At 39.6% G+C, this 19,512-nt stretch overlaps 1 protein-coding gene across 2 annotated transcripts in view; it reads left to right on the plus strand.

The window, feature by feature from the left end:
- Positions 1–5,947, plus strand: part of FAM117B (family with sequence similarity 117 member B) — a 28,851-nt gene extending 22,904 nt beyond the window's left edge. For both annotated transcript variants that reach the window (XM_050340634.1, XM_050340635.1), the window contains exon 8: positions 40–5,947. In XM_050340634.1, the coding sequence (XP_050196591.1) occupies positions 40–358 (319 nt within the window). In that variant the 3' untranslated portion in view covers positions 359–5,947. The remainder of the gene's footprint in view (positions 1–39) is intronic.
- Positions 5,948–19,512: the final 13,565 nt, after the last annotated feature.

Consider the following 19,512-nt stretch of genomic DNA (forward strand, 5'->3'; position numbering starts at 1 on the left):
TGATTGTTCATAAAACTATTGTGTGTATTTTATTTCTAGGCCAAAGCCGTTGCATGAAATTCCAGCTTTCTATTGCCCTGACAAGAACAAAGTGAATTTCATTCCGAAAAGTGGCTCTGCTTTCTGTCTTGTCAGCATCCTCAAGCCACTTCTTCCCACACAGGATCTCACACTTAAGGGCACTACACACAGCCTGACTGTCTCCTCCAGCATGACGCCCGGTTTGTTACAACCCATTTCCATGGCCACCTTGACTACAAACACAGATCAAGACAGGATCTCTCGTGGAACAAGTACAGTAATACCACAGTCCTCTCTGCTCCAGCCAGCGGGATGTATTGAGGAAGCTGAAGAATAGGTTTAGATTGTCTTGACATTTTTCTGGGCAACTACTGGGGGGAAAAAAAAAAAAAAAGGAAAAAAATGGAACCATTTGACTGGACCTTTCTAATCACACTATTTGCATTGTTTTAACAGTTTATGGCACTGCCATAATCAAACTGTTTGTATAATTGACAGTTTGGTAGCACATTGAGGAGTTCGGGAGGATGCAGCAGCTGATGCGCTGTTGCACTTTCTGCTTATGAAGACTGTGGTTCTGTTTCTCTCCTGCTTTTTTAAACACTGGTGAAAACAAAGACACTCATAATCCTTTGCCACTCAAAGGACCAGTTGTTGTGATACTGTGCGTCCTTTGACTTTTTTTCTCATTAAAACAACGAACCCAAGACCAACCAGCTGATCCCATTTACCATTGTAATCTGCAGAGGGAGGGGCAATCAAATGGTTTTGCAAGATGTCTTTTGTACGAAAATGTGTATTTTGTAACAAAAATTTGCCTTTTCTGGTTCGTAGCAGATGGTGTTTCCTGGTGATGATCCCCTCCCCCTCTTTTTTTGTTTTTCTTTTGTAGGGAAGGTTCTTTTATACTTGACTGGTTTACAGCTGATGGGACCAAAGGATTGCTGAATTACTTCAGCAGTCTCAAATTATGTGACCTTGCTGAACAGCCTCAGCCCTAAACAAGACAAGTTAATATGTTTGAAACTTTTAAAACAGAAGAGTATGCAAAAAAAAAAAGGTGTTAGTATATAGTGTACATTTTTTTGATATTGAAAATTTGTGCTTCTGGTAAGTCACATTCTTAAAATTCCTTCCTTCACAGAATTCCTACTACTGTTGGCTTATTGGCTGGAAAATTGCATTTTAAAGCACTTGCCCCAGTATTGTTCTATGTGTTCATAGAGTTTTTGTGCAGAGGTAGGGAAAAAAACATACTGTCCTCTTACTTGGTATTCCTTCTTCCAGAAAGTACTTGGCTCTTACAGGCTTGCTTGACTACTTGCGAAGTTAGTCAACCTGAATCATTAATCACTCTTGGTACAAATTTGCTCTGACATGACTCATCACTGTATTATAGACCCTGGCCACGTAATACTGAAATACCTGTGCATGGTTTCCTCTCTGTTGTCATAGTGGTGTTTGTGTGTCCGTTGAAGGTGATGGTTTGTCAGGCATGATATCTGTTATGCAGAAGTTTACAGCAGCAGATACATTCTCCCTTTTTGACTAGCAACTTAGGTTGGCATGTAAAGCGGAGGATTTTTTTTTTTTAATATTTGGTCTGTCCAGAAAATGCAGCAGTTAACAGTTCCTTTGAAATGACAATAAAAGGTGAAAATGGGGGTAAAGGCAGTTGCAAACAGAAACTGCTCAGGAACTTCAGCAGTGAGGTTCCTTATGTGTTCCTGGAGTTCGTTACTTGGCTTTGAGTAAATACAATACTGATATGCAAAAACCTGCAGCGACCTGAACACCAGTGTCATATCAGCTTACAACGTTGACCTTGCACCTCTTTTACAGAGTTAGATTTGGTAATTTCAAAGTGCCATCCTGGGCAATGTCTTGGTCTGAATATTGATCTGTTACACACGAGCAGTTCTCGCTGGCTTCCACATGCACAGCTTTCACCAATCAGTTTCATACTCAGGTCTCCTCATAATGGCAACTACTTAAAGATGATACTGCAAATGTGAAAGTTTTGTTCAGTGCTTAATATGATGAATTTGCTTGCAAATAATTTGGAGCAAAAAAACCTGCATATGTGTGCAGAGAATAATCATCGTTTCTATAAACGTTTGCTGTTCCTTTCAATCCTCTATAAGTAACTATGATAGCAGTGTACTTTACTCAGCAAGTGTAAATTGTACTGCAATGTGAAAGTCCTGTGTTTGTAGTATAATGAACCTATTCTTACAATATTGTGCAAAAAATCGGTACATGAAAAAATACCAGGAAGCATTAAAATGTTACACCTGTTAAATTAGCAAACAAACAGAATTTGGCTTACTTTCTATCTTCCCCTTGAAAACAGATAGGATTGTTTTGAAGTAATAGTTCTGATTTGCACTGACACTGTCAGTTACCTGAAGTTGTTCAGGAGCAGTGTTTTAAAATAAGTGGCTTTGTGCATCAAATTTATGTAATTTTGCCAGTTGATAATTCTTTTCTAGGTTTTGTGGATATTAATTAGTTTCTTCTGAAACACTACAGTGCAATTCGAAGTCTAAAATTTACTGCTTTAGGTAGTTGTGTTTTTTTAAACCTGATGTGACTGAATTCAGATGATATTCAGGTGAAGGAAGTGCTTGTAAGCCCGTTTTCTATTTCTGTAACAGTAGCGTGCAAAGAACTTTTCCATCATTGCCAAACTGCCTAGTGCTTTATTAGGAGATCTTAACTGAATGGTTAAGAACCAAAGGGCTAAAGTTAACAAATAGCCTTTATTACAGCCTTGACACTTAACTGACTTCACCAAAACTGCATTCTGATGTTCGTTTTCATCACAGAGTGACTCTCCCAATAGCGGTGGGCTTTCGTACCGTAGGACTTTCTTTGGCACCTGTTGTTGTAGTACTTGGAGTATCTCTTTGGTAGTTTACCTTGTATGTTATTGGACAATGTACTGTATGAATTAGTGAGCTGCTCTGATAAAAACCAAATGCAAATGTGTCAAGTTTTTGCTTTTTGTAAAGAAAAAAGAAAAAACCACACAAAAAACCAACTGCATTCAGGACAACATTCAGTCTTTTTTATATGCAGGACAACTCTACTATTGCTTGGCAGCTGGACTTGATTATGAATCCACACTAAAGACTCAGAATTAAGAAAACACGACAGCTTTGTTCTGAGCACATCTTTGACAAGTGTGCAGACAAAAAATCAGCCTTAAACTTTTTATGTGCTGTCTTGTGCCATAGCATAGCTGTATGATAAAGTATTTAAATCTATTTCAAATAGCTTTGAGAGTGCATGGAGCTTTTAAAAAATTCTTTTATGTATAGAGTGGGATATCCAATTTTTGGGGGAGCTGACCTTGCATTGCTCAAGCAGAGTTTTACTGAAAGAGTCCAAATTCTTTTGGCATACTTAAAATCCTAACTATGCATAGACCTAGTCAGTTCCTCGATTGCCTAGTTTTTAGCTTAAGAAAAAATCAAGGTCTATTTTTATGCACAACTTGACACACTTGATATTCTTGTTTTCTTGGTATTTTACACTTCTAGCCACACTTAAAGGCTGGTAACACTGTTCAGTGACAGTTGATTTTGAGATATATACTGAATCATGCTACTCCAGTTGTAAATTCTACTTAAGTCACGAGGAAGGAGTTCATTGTAATGAAGTCCATGGTGACAGCTATGATTATTGGAAACCCTTTTTCAAAAACTCAGACTTCTTTGTTGAAGTTTAACCTGCATCAGCTATTCTTTTGTTGCTTGGTGCCATAATCCTGTAGCATTTAAGTTCCTGGAAAAGTAACAGATAATGCTTGAGTACATACATCTTGGAAAGTAATTCTTGGTTTCAGGTACATATCCCGAGTGAGGAAAAAAGGGAGTGAAAATTAAATATTGCATACTGTGGAAGTACATGATTGCTGTGTTTGACTTACATGAAGCAATAGCAGCTCTTTAAAAGTATGTTTAGTCTCAGGGCTATTTTTTGATTTGTTCTGAAATACAGTTTCCTGGAATTCAGAGTCTGAGACTTTTGGAAAACACTGAAGCTGAGCCTTTTGGGAAGCAGAAAACAAAGTCATATCCATTAACCTTTCTTCTGCCTCAGGCCTAACTTCTTGTTGCTTATTGAGTTTAATAGAATTCAGTGGTACAGCAATAATTCCTTGCTGGAGTTTAATCTGTTCTCTCCTTGCCATCTCTGAAATGCTGACTGATGTCTTCCCAGTAACTCGGTGCCAGGGATGTCCATATTTCCTTGCTGAATGTTTGCTTGCCGAGTACCTGACAGCTTCTCATGAAGCTGGGGGGTTGAAGGAGGGTGCGTAGGAAGTCACCAGAAACTTTCAAAGATCATTTCTGCAGGGTGGCTTCTGGGGTGTCTGAATTTCCATTTGACTCACTGTGTGTACGCACACCTACAGTCTGCACAGGTCTGCTACTCTTGTCTGTATGGTTTGAGGCAGGGCTGGTATTTGTGAGAACCTTTTATTATTTTTTTCCTGTGCACAGACTCGCTGACCTGTTCTCTTCCGGAACTGATGCTCCCTTACTCGTATCTCCAAAGCAAAGGTTGTGCATTGTTCTTCCTTGCTCTCATGGGGTTAATAGAGCCTGCAAGGAAGGCATTAAAGCACCCAAACACTTAAGAATATCAGGACTGTGCTTTCGTCGTATAATTCCATAGTTTAAGTGTATGCCCTTCATCAAATGCTGTAGCTGAAAGATGTCATTGTGGTTTAGACCCAAACCAGGTTGATACGTATTAAAACAAAAATGTTGGCTCTTAAAAAGGGCAATAGAAGGTATGTCCTTCCTAACCTAGGGAGGTGAAAAGCACCGGGGCGCAACTGGTTTTGTTGTAATCAAAGAGTTCTTATGAAACTATTTTTCTAGATATGGGTATACAGGAAAACAAAATGAGCACTCATTGCAAGATGTACTTGTGTATTTTCTTGATGTGGCATTGTGAGCGTTCAGCAACTCTGAAAATCAGTTCTGCTCTTAGAGTTCTGTTTATGCAAAGAACGATCAAGGTGCGTTGTTTTGAAACTGTTACTTTGCGTGTCAAGTCAAGTGGGGAGAGAATGTGAACTATTCACAAGTGCTTTGTGAAATTCCGGTCCTGTATCCCAACTGAACCGCAACAGTCTCTTTCTGAATGCTCCAAATGTACGTGGAGTCCTGTTACTGCTTGCTTTATTTCATTGCGTGTCATCACTAAATACTGAAGGTATGGTCTTTGTTTCATAGTTCTTCACTGGGATTTGTATTTGACTACCAGGACTTGTGTAGTGTTGACAGGTCTGCCTGAATAGCAGAAGAGGACTTGGCCTGATAGCACTGCAAGTTAACATTTCTTGCACAAGCTTCTTTTGAAACAACTCTCTTTGGAAAAATCTAGTAAGTTTAAAAAAAAAGAAAGCAAACTCCTTTTGAACACATCGTCCATCCTAATTGTCAATGTACTGATAGGTAAGAACATAGCTTGGCTTCATTCTAAATTATTTCATTTATTGAAATGTGCAATTTTTGAGGGTAGTAGCAGTCAAGGGATGTTCCAAACTGCCATTAGATTTGCCTTTGTATGAAATTGGCTGATATGTTTTCCTCTGTTACACTGTGATAACTTGTGGAGGTGTTCTTGCATATGTTGTTACTTGTTGCATGTAAAGCAATTTTTGTAAGCAAGAGGAATTCCAGGGATGTTCTGCAAAAAAGGGCCTATTCTGAGGTGATGTACACTGTTGTAAAACTGGAGCAGCTCAACTAATTTCAATGGAATTCTTGATTTACACTAGTCTTTTTGCTATGTGTAGTTATGCCAGTACAATTTTGCACAATGTTATTTGAATATCGCGTTCTGACTTGTGAACTGTTTCTACTGAAAACAGTGAAACTTTTACAAACTGCAATAGCGGAATGTTTTTGGCTTTTTTTTTTTTTTTTTTTTTTTTTTTTCCTAAAATAAAAAGTTGTCACTTCAAGCTATGGGCTAATCTTGGATTTATTTTTAGTAGTAAGCGGTTTTTGTGTTCTGACAGCCTGAAGATTTGCCTGAGCATTTACCCTGAGGGTAGTAGGCATTTACTTCAAATAAAATAAGCACTTTTTACCCTTTTGCAAGAAATTCGTCAGGGTAGAAATCTCTGTTTAACCCTCATTCCTCCAGAGCATCCTCAGAACAGCCCTGAAGACTCCTTTCCTTGTCTTTATCTGCAGTAGGTTTGGTCAGTTCCTGAGCACTCTACAGTTCCACTACTAGGGGAAGATGCCACAAGTCCTGGGTTTGGGAACAGAAGAATTCAGCAGGTGTTCTGGGAGAGAAGGTATGAGAACAGGACTGAGGGAAAAGCCCTGGATTCCTGCTGGTAGGTTCATACTACTGTTCAGTAGAACACAACTGCTGAAGGCTCCCTGGGATTGTTGAAATAGTCTCATGTTCTACATGTTTCTGTTCACTCAAAATAAGCATCTTCATGAGCAGAACTTGGAGCCAGAACTCCTCTAAAATAGAAGTGGTGAGCTAGATAAATTATGGTTTCTTCGTAGTGCTTATATTAAATTTAAGTCTAATTTGTCTAAAAGACTTGGAGCAATTTCCCTTCTGGAAAATCACTGTCAGCTGTATTTTATTCCAGAATGGAGCGGTAGCTTTGCCTTGGAAAAGATTCCTCAAGAGGAGTCTTGAGGAATTTATGCATTACTAATGTGTACCCCTCAAAGCAGGGCTCTCTTGTGCTTTTCTATCAGTGGAAAAGCTTGAGCCAATAATCAAGTTCCCAGCTTGATTTCCCAACTTGTGTCCTTTCACAGCCAGAGTCCATGGGTCAGTTTGTGCCTAACTCAGAAACCACTTGGTTGAAATGTAAAAGGAAGTCCACAGCTTGTTGGGTCTGGAGCAGAATACAAGGGTCTTTTCTGTATTTGATGCTTTCTCACAGTTTATTTTTTCACCTGCTCGGTTGTCTGTGGATGTTTGCCTGTCTCCCTCCAGGTGAACAGAACCTGCTTCTTTATTAAATAGGCTGTGACCACGTTTTCCATTAAACTATTTCTTTACCACTGATTACAAATCTAGTGTTTATGGTTTTGTTCATGGGAGGGTGGTTTTACTGTAAATATATCTGGTGGTTAAAATCTCTTCACACCTTGTATTACATACAGATAAACTGCCGGACACATTAGGAAGCCGATGAAGATAATCTGTGAAGACAAAGAGAGCTGAAAGAGAGTTACTCTGGGGTGAGCAGTGACTTTCATCTTGATTCACTGTTTTCATGAACTGAGGAACAGAACTGCTCATAAACAGCTGCTCATTTTGTTTCTTCAGATTGTGAGAGAGATAACCAGGCAGGAGATGGGCTAGGAGGATTTCTCAGGTATCTCAGTTTTTCTCTTATAGTTAGGTCTGACTGCATAGCAAATTAGTATAGAAGTTATTAGCCAGTGCTTCTTATCATATTCCCTTGTTGTCCTCTTGGCTCTCCAACCAGCATTTGGAAATTGTATAAATGGTCATCCCACCCAGACTTTGAGACTTTTCAAGTGCTACTGTCTTAAATTATTTCTGTATCCAGCATTTACAGCAGCACTGTTCAGCTGCCAGGCAGGTATTGGTTAAGTGCTGTGTAGTGCAGACCTCAGTTAAAATACGATTGAGGAGAAAATTCAGGTGAAGTTCTCCCACGCTTGAAATAGGCTGGATTCATCACCACTGCATGTACCCTTTTTTTCAAGTCTTACTCCTGCCAAACAAGCCTTATTTGCCTCCTCCTGCACTGTCTGTTTGCAGAACTGTTTTGCATAACCCAGGACTGATGCTTGTGTTCATGTAGGAACATGTCTGTGATGAACAGCAATTTCACATTGCGGTGACATTGCTTACAGTAAAGAAAAAAATCAGTAGTAGATTAAAACCTAATTACTGCAAGCAAAGTAGAACACTGTTCATTAATTCCTGCATTTATGAGCATGAGTGTGTAACTGCTGTGATTAAGCTGTTGATTAAAAACCTGCACAGTTTGTTGTGGATACCTTTTCCGACTACAGATGTGTAGCTGCCCACTGCAAACCCTGCTTCCCCGTAAACACTAATTTGCTGGTGATGGAAATGGCTGTTAGGGAGGTTTCTCTGTTTTCTGGCAGTGAGTGTCCTCTGCAACTTCGTGAACAGCGAACACTGCCAGAATTCATCTGGCTGTGCGTGTCAGGCAGGCAGGAGGTGAGAATCTGTTCTGTTTGCACTTCATCTTTCCAAATCTCTGAAGCTCATTACAACTTAGGGCAGAACTTGACCTACAACATCTTGTATTGGCCAAATTAACAAAGCGGCTACATCCTTTGGCCTAGCCCAAATATTTTGTGTGGCTTTTGCAAGATTTTAATCATGTCTTTAAAATATTCTTCTGTTTACAGAATTTATAGAAGCACTGTTCAACTGCAAGATGTATTTGAGTGCTGTGTAGAGCACATGAAGGGCTACAGTAGAATTCGGTTTACATTTACAGTTTTGCAAAATTACCTGTATTTGCTGCAGTGAAAGCAGTTAACATCAACTGGGAAACCACAAACTAAGCTGAGCAGTCAGGTAATTATGAGTTACTTCTATCTTGAGATGAAGTTTTGTTTCCATTTTCTGTTTAAATAGAGCAGTTTGGTCTGGGATAGTGTTTTGGGGACTTTTGTTTTTTGGTTTTTTTTAACCTTCTCACCCTTTTGTGAATTGTAGATATTTAATCCCCCATTAAGAAGTTATTTAACAGCATGTACCTTCAGTTTATATGGAACAATTCCTTTTCTTCACACAGAAAATGATCTTTCCATAATGACACTTGATTCAAGTTGTAAGTCATGTCTTCAGCCCACAGAGCTGACTTTCAGGTTTCTGGGATCTGTTTGCTAAGTTCCAACGAATTTCTTAAATTCAAACTGCAAGGGGCTGTCCTTGCTCCAAGAGTAGGATGGATGGCAGCATTCTCCTGCAGGTGTGTAGCAGTTTCCATCCCAAATCACCAATATCCATCCATATCAATCCCAGTCAAAATAACTTCAGAAACCCACTGCTGTGCAGTCAGAAATGCAAGAACAGCTAAAGTCTGCATAAACTAAAAGAAAATGTTCCAGCTGTGTCCTGCAGTGTAATTCTCCGTGGTCTAGGGCTTACTGGAACCCACAGAGGGTTGATGCTGGTTTTGGTGCTGCAGGAAGTTATTTGCAAGTTAAGGCAGAGATTGACCAATCTCATCTCATAACTAAATTCATGAAAGGGCTGCATCCTGGCCTAACCTGGACAGGTGTTTTGTGTGTTTCTTTGGCAATATCAAGATTGTAACTGTGAGATTCCCAAGTGCCCTCATTTTTGGCATACTGGATCTGTATTTTTAACAGCAATAGAAACAGCGCAGAACCTGTGCTCAGTCTCACCTTTGTTGTCAGAAAATGTCCTGTGAAATTGCAGATGGCCAGCAGAACAGTTCTAAAGCTTTCCAAGTGCCCAGAGGATTTGTTTATGTCCCATCCCAGGAGGTGTTCAAGGCCGGGTTGGGCAGCCTGATCTAGTGAAAGGTGGGTTGGAACCAGATGATCTTTAAGGTCCCTTCCAACTCAAGCCATTCCATGTTTCTATGAAAAATGAAAAGTCATGGCTTCTTCAGGGCTGAAAAATTATATCATCTTCATATCCACTTTTATGTCCCAAATACAGTTTTGCTGTCTCAGAGGTGTGAGTCATAAGTATGTGATTTCCTTGAAGATAAAACAATTAAAAAGAATCCTTTGTATGCCCTGGAGTATTTTCCTGGAACTAGTATTTGCCTGATAACCCCAGGGATTTTATTTTTAGAAGACCATGGGATAAAAAATAATTAGCTAGATCTAGTTCCCCCCCACTTTTTTTCCCTTCTGTGATGCATCAGAAATCACATCTTACCTAGACTGAACCATACCAACTTAATAGGCTTTCAAACAGCTCCAAAATGTCCCAAACCCAAGGTGTTAAGAGACTGATTTTCTCTTAAAACTCATAGTAGGATCCTTTCATGGTGTTCTCCTTGTTCTTCATGCCAGATGATGGTGTGTATTCGTAGCAGGAAGGTAAGCACTCTTTAGAATGGTAAAATGAACTCAGTCTTTTTTGAAGACCACTCTAAATATTTGCCCATAGGATAACTATCTAAACATCATACAGTTCATCTGCTGAATATCCAGTGGCATCTTGATTTGAAAGGAGGTGCAGATCTGCAAAAGAACTGAACCATGGTGATACAGTTTCGATGATATTCTGAAGAGCTAGAAAAAAATAAAATGTTTTTTGTTAAATCCGGTAAGACCTTTTAAAATAATAATTCAATTGACCTCAGGATATTTCTGTAGGCAAACAAATAGTAACTGAAGTATTTTCTTGTCTCAGGAAAAAATGAGACATGCTGGCCTAACCTGAATGGATTGCTATGTACAATGAAGTGGGAGATTGAGCTGCTTCACAAGTTGAATGCAAATGAAAGTATGTTACAGATCCATTAGAATTAGAGACCTAATGAAGTAGAAACTGGTGGTGTTTCCTACAAAAAAATATTTCGTAATTCACTATAGAACACAATCTGCTTAAACCTTTTCTCTGTCCCTCAGCATGAGTTCCACTACGTGAGACTAAGTACAGCCAGTGTCAAATACTGTGTGATAAGAGTGTTTATGTTACTTTTTTCCCTTCTCTTACTGGCACGTTTTCTGGCAGTGGTGGGACTTTAGAGTATGCAAAGTACAGAAAAAATTCTCGCCCTGTGCCAGGAGTGTAGAGCTGCTGTCTAACACTGTAGTGTGGTGCTTTCACTTGCAAGTGCAAAACGTGGTTGACCTCTGAAAGAGAGAAAAATGGATTTGTGGCAGCTTCTCAAGTACAGTGGGAACTTAAAAGGGCAGTAGGACTAGAGATCACATGTTGATTTATAGATGTTGTTATCACTTTTCCTGATAACTTTTTGGGAGGTAATGAATGGGATGTCAACTACAAACTTAGGATACTGCAAAATATGAGCTATTTGATTCACTACAAGACACAGGCTACACTGTGGTGACTCAGTTATCATAAATTACCACTTTTTCCAGTTGTTTGGATTTTGTCTTTCCTTTGAGCAGCTTAAGGAAATAATGCCCCAGTAGATATTATTAACTGCATCAGCTATTATCCTTTTCTGATTTTAGTGTAGTGCTGAACACTACGTATTTCACGTTTTAAAACAAGACCTACGATTATCGTAAGACTTAGAGATGATGTTTCTTTCTTGTCCTTTTGGCTGAAGTAGTGAGGCAGATTTAAGGAACACTAGTTCTGTATTTCTAATACACTAAAAATGTATTTTCACTTGGCTGGTTCAGTGCCGAAAGAATCAGGACTTCACGAGGGATCTAGACTTCTGGAATATTGTCAGGATACAGAAAGAGTTGACTACTTGTGTTCTTTCCATTTTCTAGTTGCCAAAACAACAGAATTTTACTTCTCTTCCTTTGGTTTTCTCGTTGTCTTTTGTCCTGCAAAACTCAGCAATGTGTAAAGTAGGACAGTGGGATGCAATGTCTTCATGTGTAAACTTATTCAGATAACTGTTTCATAACCTACTTTCAAGAAGAAAAATTAATTTCTGTAAGTAATGAAGTTTTCATTTGGTTGCTGCTAGATTTCAATTGGCATTTCTTAAATGAGTGCGTGTTCTCATTTGAAAGTCCAGGGACTTGGGAAATTTTTTCGTACTTTGGAGTAACTGATTCTGCAAGTGGCACAGAAGCAGCTTGTTGGCCACTATACAGAGGGCAGAGCAAAGTTTTTCCTCTCTGTAGCTGTTCTGGAACTTCTAAAGCCATAGCTGATTTGACTCATCCTGACACTGGGTGTGGCTGATGCCTTAATTATCCAGCTTTTCCTCTCTTTTGCAGAAGGTTGTCATGCATGTGCCTCTGACTGGGAAGCATCTGAAAATGTATGCTGGCATCTTAGGTTGGGTGAGTTGGTCTTGCAGGTTGAAACACTCTCTCCTCCTCTTCATCTTGCAGAGCTTTGGGTGGAAAATGTTGAGGATGTTAACATGTTTCAGTACAGAATGGTTGGAGTTTTCAAACCATCTCTGCTAGAGGAGGGAAGTGGTTATATATACAGACTCACAGAATATCCTGAGTTGGAAGGGACACACAAGGATTACTGAAGTCCAACTCCTGGTCCTGCACAGGATCATCCCCCAGAGTCACACCATGTGCCTGAGAGCATTGTCCAAATGCTTCTTGAGCTCTGTCAGGCTTGGTGCTGTGACCCCTGCCCTGAGGAGCTGTTCCAGTGCCCAGCCGCCCTCTGGGGGAAGAACCTTTCCTGATACCCAACCTAAACCTCCCCTGGCACAACTTCAGGCCGTTTCCTTGGGTCCTGTCACCACAGAGAAGAGATCAGTGCCTGCCCCTCCTCTTCCCCTCATGAGGAAGTTACAACTGCAATGAGGTCTCCCCTCAGCCTCCTCCTCTGCAGGCTGAACAAGCCAAATTACCTCAAAATAATGATCCTTCTCCAGGTACTTCTAGTTGCTGTCTACATTAACCCTAAGGTATATATTTAGGCTGAGCTCATGGAAAAGCTGCTCTACCTACCATCTCTTCTGAAGAATAATAGAAATGTCAAAAAGTAATTTTGAGTACAGGTGTTGTAGGCAATTTTTATTTTTTTTAAAAATTAAAAAAACAACAACAAAAACAACAACAAAAAAAAACACCACATTTTCTGGGCTTAAATCTGGGAATCATCAGACTTGCTTATCTGCACGCTGGAAATTCATGGAAATTCTGTCTTCTGAACTTCTGGAATAACTCCTGAAATGAAAGTAGGCCTGAGATTTTCCAGCTCTCTTTCAGTTTTTTCAGTCCTGCTGAAAGGGCTGAAAATTAAAGCCAGGAGGCCAGAAGAAATTCCCAAAGAAATGTGTATGCATCGGGTGGGTCAGCTCCATCATTATTTGTTAAAGAAATAATTACATAAAAGTTACATGACAAAGTATTTGGAGTAGTATTGTTTAAAGGTTACATCATTCTTGCAAAAATTGGGTGTAGTATTTCAGAAAGTTCCTTTAAAAAGGATAACGAGAGATTTGTCTTTGAGTCTCCATTGTTTGTTATATCCTCTTTCAGCATGAAAATATTTTCCGTTCCCATCAGTTTTGTCGGTTTTTTTATTTGGCAAACAGGAATATTTTTCCTGAACTTTGAGTAGAATGAAAAATTGTTATTTTTGTTGGCTTGCAGACATTGTAGCTTCCCCTCCAGTAAGACTGGCAGATTTATTTTTAGAGTTGTTGTACCAATACATATCTTATACAATTTAGTAAGAATTTAGAAAGCAGATTAGACAAACCTAAAGAAAAGGTTACGTTTGGGCCTTGCTTGAAAGATCTGAGGGTGAGCTGTATGTGACAGAGAGTAAGGTTCTTTGGATCTGTGACTATGCAGTAAGTTTTACTCCATGGTTACACAGCTATCTGCTTAGTGCTCTTGGCTGTCTCCATCTCCCTGTAATCCAGCTCCAAAGGGACTACTTCTGACATTCCAAACTGCTGAGCAGCTTTCCGACAGCTGCTATTGAAATCTGAATAAAAACAAAACTGTTTTCTTTGCCTTCCTCCCAAATGGGGATCCAAAACAGAGCCAGTTTCTTGCTCTACCCCACTGCTCCATCACTGGTGTTGGGGTGGTCACCTCTGATATGCAGCTTTCCCCTGAAAGGACAAAAGCTTAGAGCTGGAGCTGCACTTGGAGAGAGGACAAACAATAAGTCACAGGCTTGCAATTGTGTGTATAGAGGGCATTTTGAGTGAGGTGGCCCAAGATACACAGCAATCATTCTTTAACATGTCACCATGGTCCTGGACCTTAAACTGTAGTATTCAATCCTCTAGAAAAACTATATTAGGTGCCTCTCAAGTGTTTAATAACTTTGGTTTTGACTTTCCTGCTCCTTGGAATTCAGTTAGCCAGGTAAAAGATTAGGCACCCTGTAAAATATGTGTTTTCTAAAAAAAATTTTTAAAAAGTACATCATAATAAAGGTGCTTCTCCTTTGCCTAAATGGGCATTTCCATCCATTTGGTCTTTGTTTTAATAGATACAACAGTCTGGGCACACCTTCTGCAGAGATCTCACGTGACTGTAGCTTCTCTGTCCTCTGCCTGCTTCAGCAGCTTGGCCTGCTGTAGAGTGGAAGACTATTGTAGAATAGAGGGCCTGATGCTGGTGCTTTCCCTCTCTGCCTCATTGGTGTGAAAACAACTTGCTCCGTGAGGGAACTCTGCATCAAAATGTTGTAACGCTGCCCTGTGACATGGATCTGATCACACGTGGCAACGTTTTCTTTCTCTGCTAATTGCTGTACTGTATGGGGATGAAATTCACTCTTAAAAGCAAGTTCCTTCCTTCCCACCCACCTATGGGGTGGGGTGAGTCCAGGCACAAGGCAGCTAAGAAGGTTCAGGTAGTTAGTGATGTGTGTGAAAGGGACAAATGGACACTGCTCTGTGTGCTTCTGGTACGGCTTTGTCTCTGAAGGTGAGTGTTACCTGCTGAGATTTTATGTCAAATGCTGTGCACTCGGGTGTCCTACCTACTCCAGTGTCTGTTGGGACAGAATTTTGTTAAATGAGCTTCACCTGAACAGAGTAAGAACAAATAGAGATTGGAGTGTGCTTGTGATGCAGGTTATGCTGAAATCTTACCAATCTGCCTGCTGTACAGAGAAGGAGGACCTGTGTCTCCTCCATGCTGGGTTTGTGTTTGACCAGCACCAACTGCTTTAGTGGAAATAACTCTGTGCTGATATCAAGCAAATGTAACTACTATGAAGGTATATAACTTTTTTTTTTCCTAGTTCAGTAAACACAAAATAATGAACATGCCATCGTTTACACACAGGATGTAATAGTACCAGGAACACTGAAATTTAAAGCTGTTGTAATGTGAAATAAGATACTTGTACTCTTATAAACAAGGTGAACAAGAAATTAAATGAAAGACTGCAAGCTGAAGTAGAAGATTAGAACTTAGTCCTTTTTTAGTTGTGGGTTGTTTTTGTTTTTTTTTTAATTCTGGGAAGCAGCTATTTCCTTTCTAATAAAACATGTACAGAATGTTTATGATTCTTCTGGATTGCAGTTTATTTTTTGTGCTTGTTGCTTACTGATATTTCTGGAAATGTCATCTTTCTTCTCTCCACATTCTTCAGTGGGGTTGCTTAAGGGAGACTTCTGTAGTGTCTAGGAAAAAAATCTTTCTCAAGAAAGAACACATTGACCTATTGTTCCATCTCTACAATTTATTGATTCTTCCAGTGCAAGATGTGTAATGATAATGATCTCTCAAGTATCTGCCTGTAAAAATAGTTTCAATAATGTGTTTAGAAACTGTTACGGAAATTCTGGTTGTACTTCATAACACTGGGACTGTTTATATTTCCTCAGGAAGATGATGATACGCCAAAATTTTGGTCACACTTAACGAGAAGATTCCATTTCTAAGTTACAGTGCTCTGTAGCCATGTACTGATTTCATCAGGTTTCTTTTCCTAATTCTATAAAAATACTTTATTAGATGGAATTTTAATATACAATATGGCCAAAGAGATTTAAAAGAGGAAAAAGTGAGGGAGAAGGAGAATTAAGTGTTTCATACTTCAGTTTAGATTGACAAATGACCTTTAACGTGCTGAATGCATTTCAGCTGTTTAGTTTAAATGACCATTTTCCTTTTCTGAAACTTTGCATCTGTAGGAAAGCCACTGTCTTAGCATGAAAGAAATTTACCTCCTTGCAACAGAACGATGTGGATGGAAGTCCCCAGACTTTGGATATGAGCTGAGCTGTTTTGCAGAATCACAGAAAGGTTACTAAGGGAGGCAAAGAATTCATTGAGCAAATTTAAAACTGGCTGCTATTTGCATTGTTGTTTAACTGGTTTTACAGTATGTAGACCTCAAACAATTGGCTTCCTATTTGATTAACTGCAATAAAAAAAAAGTAAATGAGATATCTCAAGCTTGGAAAACACAATCCACTCTTAGTCATTTCTTCATAAAGCTTCACATATTCTAAAATTGGAAAACTCACCACTGAGCATGCACTTCTCATGTCCAGATATTTGTGCATGGGATTTTTTGATAGAAGGGTAATTGGAATATTCAAGGGCGAATGAGCACAGAATCTCTTAGTTGCTTGGAGGAAAACAAGGAATTAGGATTTATGTTACTTCCCAGAAGTCTTTGCAGAATTCTTCAGATTTATTTTTAACGCTGAAAAAATTTTAAAAACTAAAGTTACTTTTTAACTTTGCTCTCTCTCATTGAAACAGCTAAGTAAACTGTGCAAGATTGCTGTTCAGGACTGGTCATTCCAGCAGGCAGACAAAGGCATCAGGTGCTGACCTGCCATGGCAAGCTGCACGCTCAGCTGTGGGGCTTTGGGGAAGGCAGATGAGCAGGAGGGGTCTGGAAATGGCAAATACCTGACAGAATGACAGGGAATGTGACAACAGGTACAGGGTCTGCCTTCAAGCAGGTTCACCTTCTCACAGGCACCCCTTCAGCTTCTCAAACTCAGACTTGGTAACCCTTACTTTCATCTGTATCTAAACCTATGAAAGCTGGAAGATGCGAAGGCAAAAAGAGATCAGGATTTGGTTCTAATTATACCTGCAACAGTTTCTGATTAGAGAACCTATAAATTTAAAACAACTTAGAATATGTCCCAGTCCTACAGATTTTTATTGTTACGAGGTTTTTTTGTGCCTGTATAAGGGGATCACGTCTGTTCCAGAGAAACTGGCCATCTATTGGAGAAAAGTGTAGAAAGACTGAATAGTAGCTATAACCTCCTCACCTCCCAGAAGTGAAACCAGCAGGAGAATGCAGGTAATCTTGTACAGTAACCTAGCAGTAGACATGCAATTTTGACTTTGATTCATTTTATCCTACAGAATTTTAACTGTGCACTTTGCACACAACTACACTGTCATCCCAGAGGAGAGTGGTTCAAAGGGCAGAAAACAGAGCTAAGTTTTTCTTCACCCTTCACTTGCTCAGAGAAAGCACTTAAAAGAGCAACTGCTGGAGAGACAGAAGATGGAGGACAGACTCTTGGAAGGCAAGTGTCTGCATGAGTAGACATTGTTGGAAGGTTCCTCTTATGGTGACTGGTTCGTGGTGCTAAGCACACTCTTCTGTTTTAATAACAAATATGGAGAACAATAGGGTTTTGTTCTCCAGGTCCAGGTGTGGAGAGGATTCTTTTAGTTTTGTTTTCTGAACTCACTCATGAGATACAATAGGTACCTTACTATGTTTTTTAGCTACTGATGACACGTCTTTGCATCCACTTAAATCCTGGTGAACTTGTTTGCAGCCATTGTTTCCCCTAGAGTAGACAGTACTTGTATGGATGAGTGAATTTTGGAATTCCCCATTTTGTTTGCAGTTGTCAGGATACAGCCTGTGGGATTCATCTTTCATCCACAGCATTGCTTCTGTGTATTCTGTGCAGACTTGTTCCAGAGGACATGAAATACTGTAGTTTTATGGCTGAATGTTGGTAGTTCCTGCCAAAGGTGAAACAAAGGCCAATGTGAAGGTAGAAGAAGTAAAAATAGCAAAAATATGAGCCCAAGTGAGCAGAATGTTTTGGGGAAATGCGGGAGAAGTGGACTGATTGTAACTACAGCATAGTCAGAATTAGGACTTTACCCTTCATGTTTTTCAGCATTCACACACAGGCTGCCCCTCATTGCCTTCTTATGGCAGGGCAAGAACAATAACAAATGCTGAGCTAAAAGACAGTACATAAAGTTGATTTTCTGCCATTTTATGCCCCACAGTGTAGAAGTACCAGAGGTGCATGTTCCATAAATGCAACCCTGTATTTACAGCAAGAACAGGAATGCTCATGGGCAACGGTGCATTGGAACACTGCAAAGCCCAACTTAGGCAGTGCCCTTTTTTTTTTTAAATTGGAATTCCCAGCATTCTCAATATAAATAGAATTAAAATGTCATACAGTAATAATGACTTCTCTGCTGTTGCCAGCTCCCAGTAGACAAGAGGGTGAAGGATCTGGTTTTGATAACAAGGTGTGTATCTATCTGCCCAGCAGCTGCACTGAACTCACCTTCAGCCTGTTGACTGAAAATGTGCAATAGCAGCTGGAGTGCTGTCGCCTGTTGTTGCCCAGGCACTTGAGCAGTAAGATCCCCCCTACAGAACTGCACAGGGCTTTGCCAAGTGTTAGCCTGTCAGGCTGAAGTTTTGGACAGGGTGTATCTCTGGACGGGCTTATGCTGCAAATCTGAGGTGGTTGTGTAGCCCAGTCTGAACAGAGGGATGTGTGGGAAAGACACAGAGCAGGCACATGGCTTGAACTGATGGAATGGTGGGGAAGAGAGGTGGAGAGCTCCCGTTTGTCCCCAGATCTTCAGCACCTGCTGGCTCATACTCTTCATGCACCAGAGTTTAGCAAAGTGGTTTTCTCTTGAAGTATGAAAACGGCTTTTGCTTTTGACACATCCCTCCAAATACCTCTGCACCAAATGCTTGCAGTGGTACCTTCAACTGAGTTAACAGCAGTGCGTTCAACAGAGCGGATGGGGACTATGGAAAAAAAGAAATTGAAAACCTTTCCATTGACATCTGTCCTTTTTCCAGCTTCACTTGCACTCTGATCTGCCTGGAACATTAGTAAGAGCACTAGTTTATTTTCATCCTCAGCTATGGCTATGAAAAAGAAGTAATTGAGAAATGAAATGTGCAGGGATTCCAATGTATTGACTCTTTTTTTGTCATGAGTCCTCTGGGGGTGCAGAACCAGCATATTGGTCAAACTGATAAGGTGCGTGAAAGACCTTCAGGTGTTGACAGTGTGTGCAGTTACATGTGCTGCACCTGGGGTTGGGGGAAGAGTTCATTAAAAACCGAATCACTAATGCCCACATCAGACTTCATGGGGAACAGTGGTGAAATGATAGGGAAGAAAAATGATTGGGAAGAAAAAATGGCTAAGGAATATATAGACATGCTACAAGGGAAGATGAATGTGAATATTTTACCATATTATTGCATCTGGTGGGTTTTCCTGGTTTTCTACTTAAATGTCTTTCACTGAACTCTGGGGTTTAAGAAGGCATTCCTAGTGATGTAATGTTTCCAGGAATTTTATAAAGGGAATTTTTTTCTGTTATTTTTCTTGAAACTGATGGAAGATGAGAAAATAATTTTAATGAAATGTCTAAATATATTTTATATAAAATGTAATAGATATCAAAATAATTCTAAACAAATGTCTAAATCTATAATATATAGATCTAATAATTCTAATATATGTCTACTAGTTCCAATAACTATTTAAAGAACAAAAAATGCATAATGCTGAAAATAAATATGAGGAAGCAGGTGTGTATGCTTTTATGTACGTGTTCTTAATTGCCTTAA

Source organism: Myiozetetes cayanensis, unplaced genomic scaffold (assembly GCF_022539395.1).
Source record: "Myiozetetes cayanensis isolate MyiCay16 unplaced genomic scaffold, myiCay2020 scf9, whole genome shotgun sequence".
Classification (NCBI taxonomy): domain Eukaryota; kingdom Metazoa; phylum Chordata; class Aves; order Passeriformes; family Tyrannidae; genus Myiozetetes; species Myiozetetes cayanensis.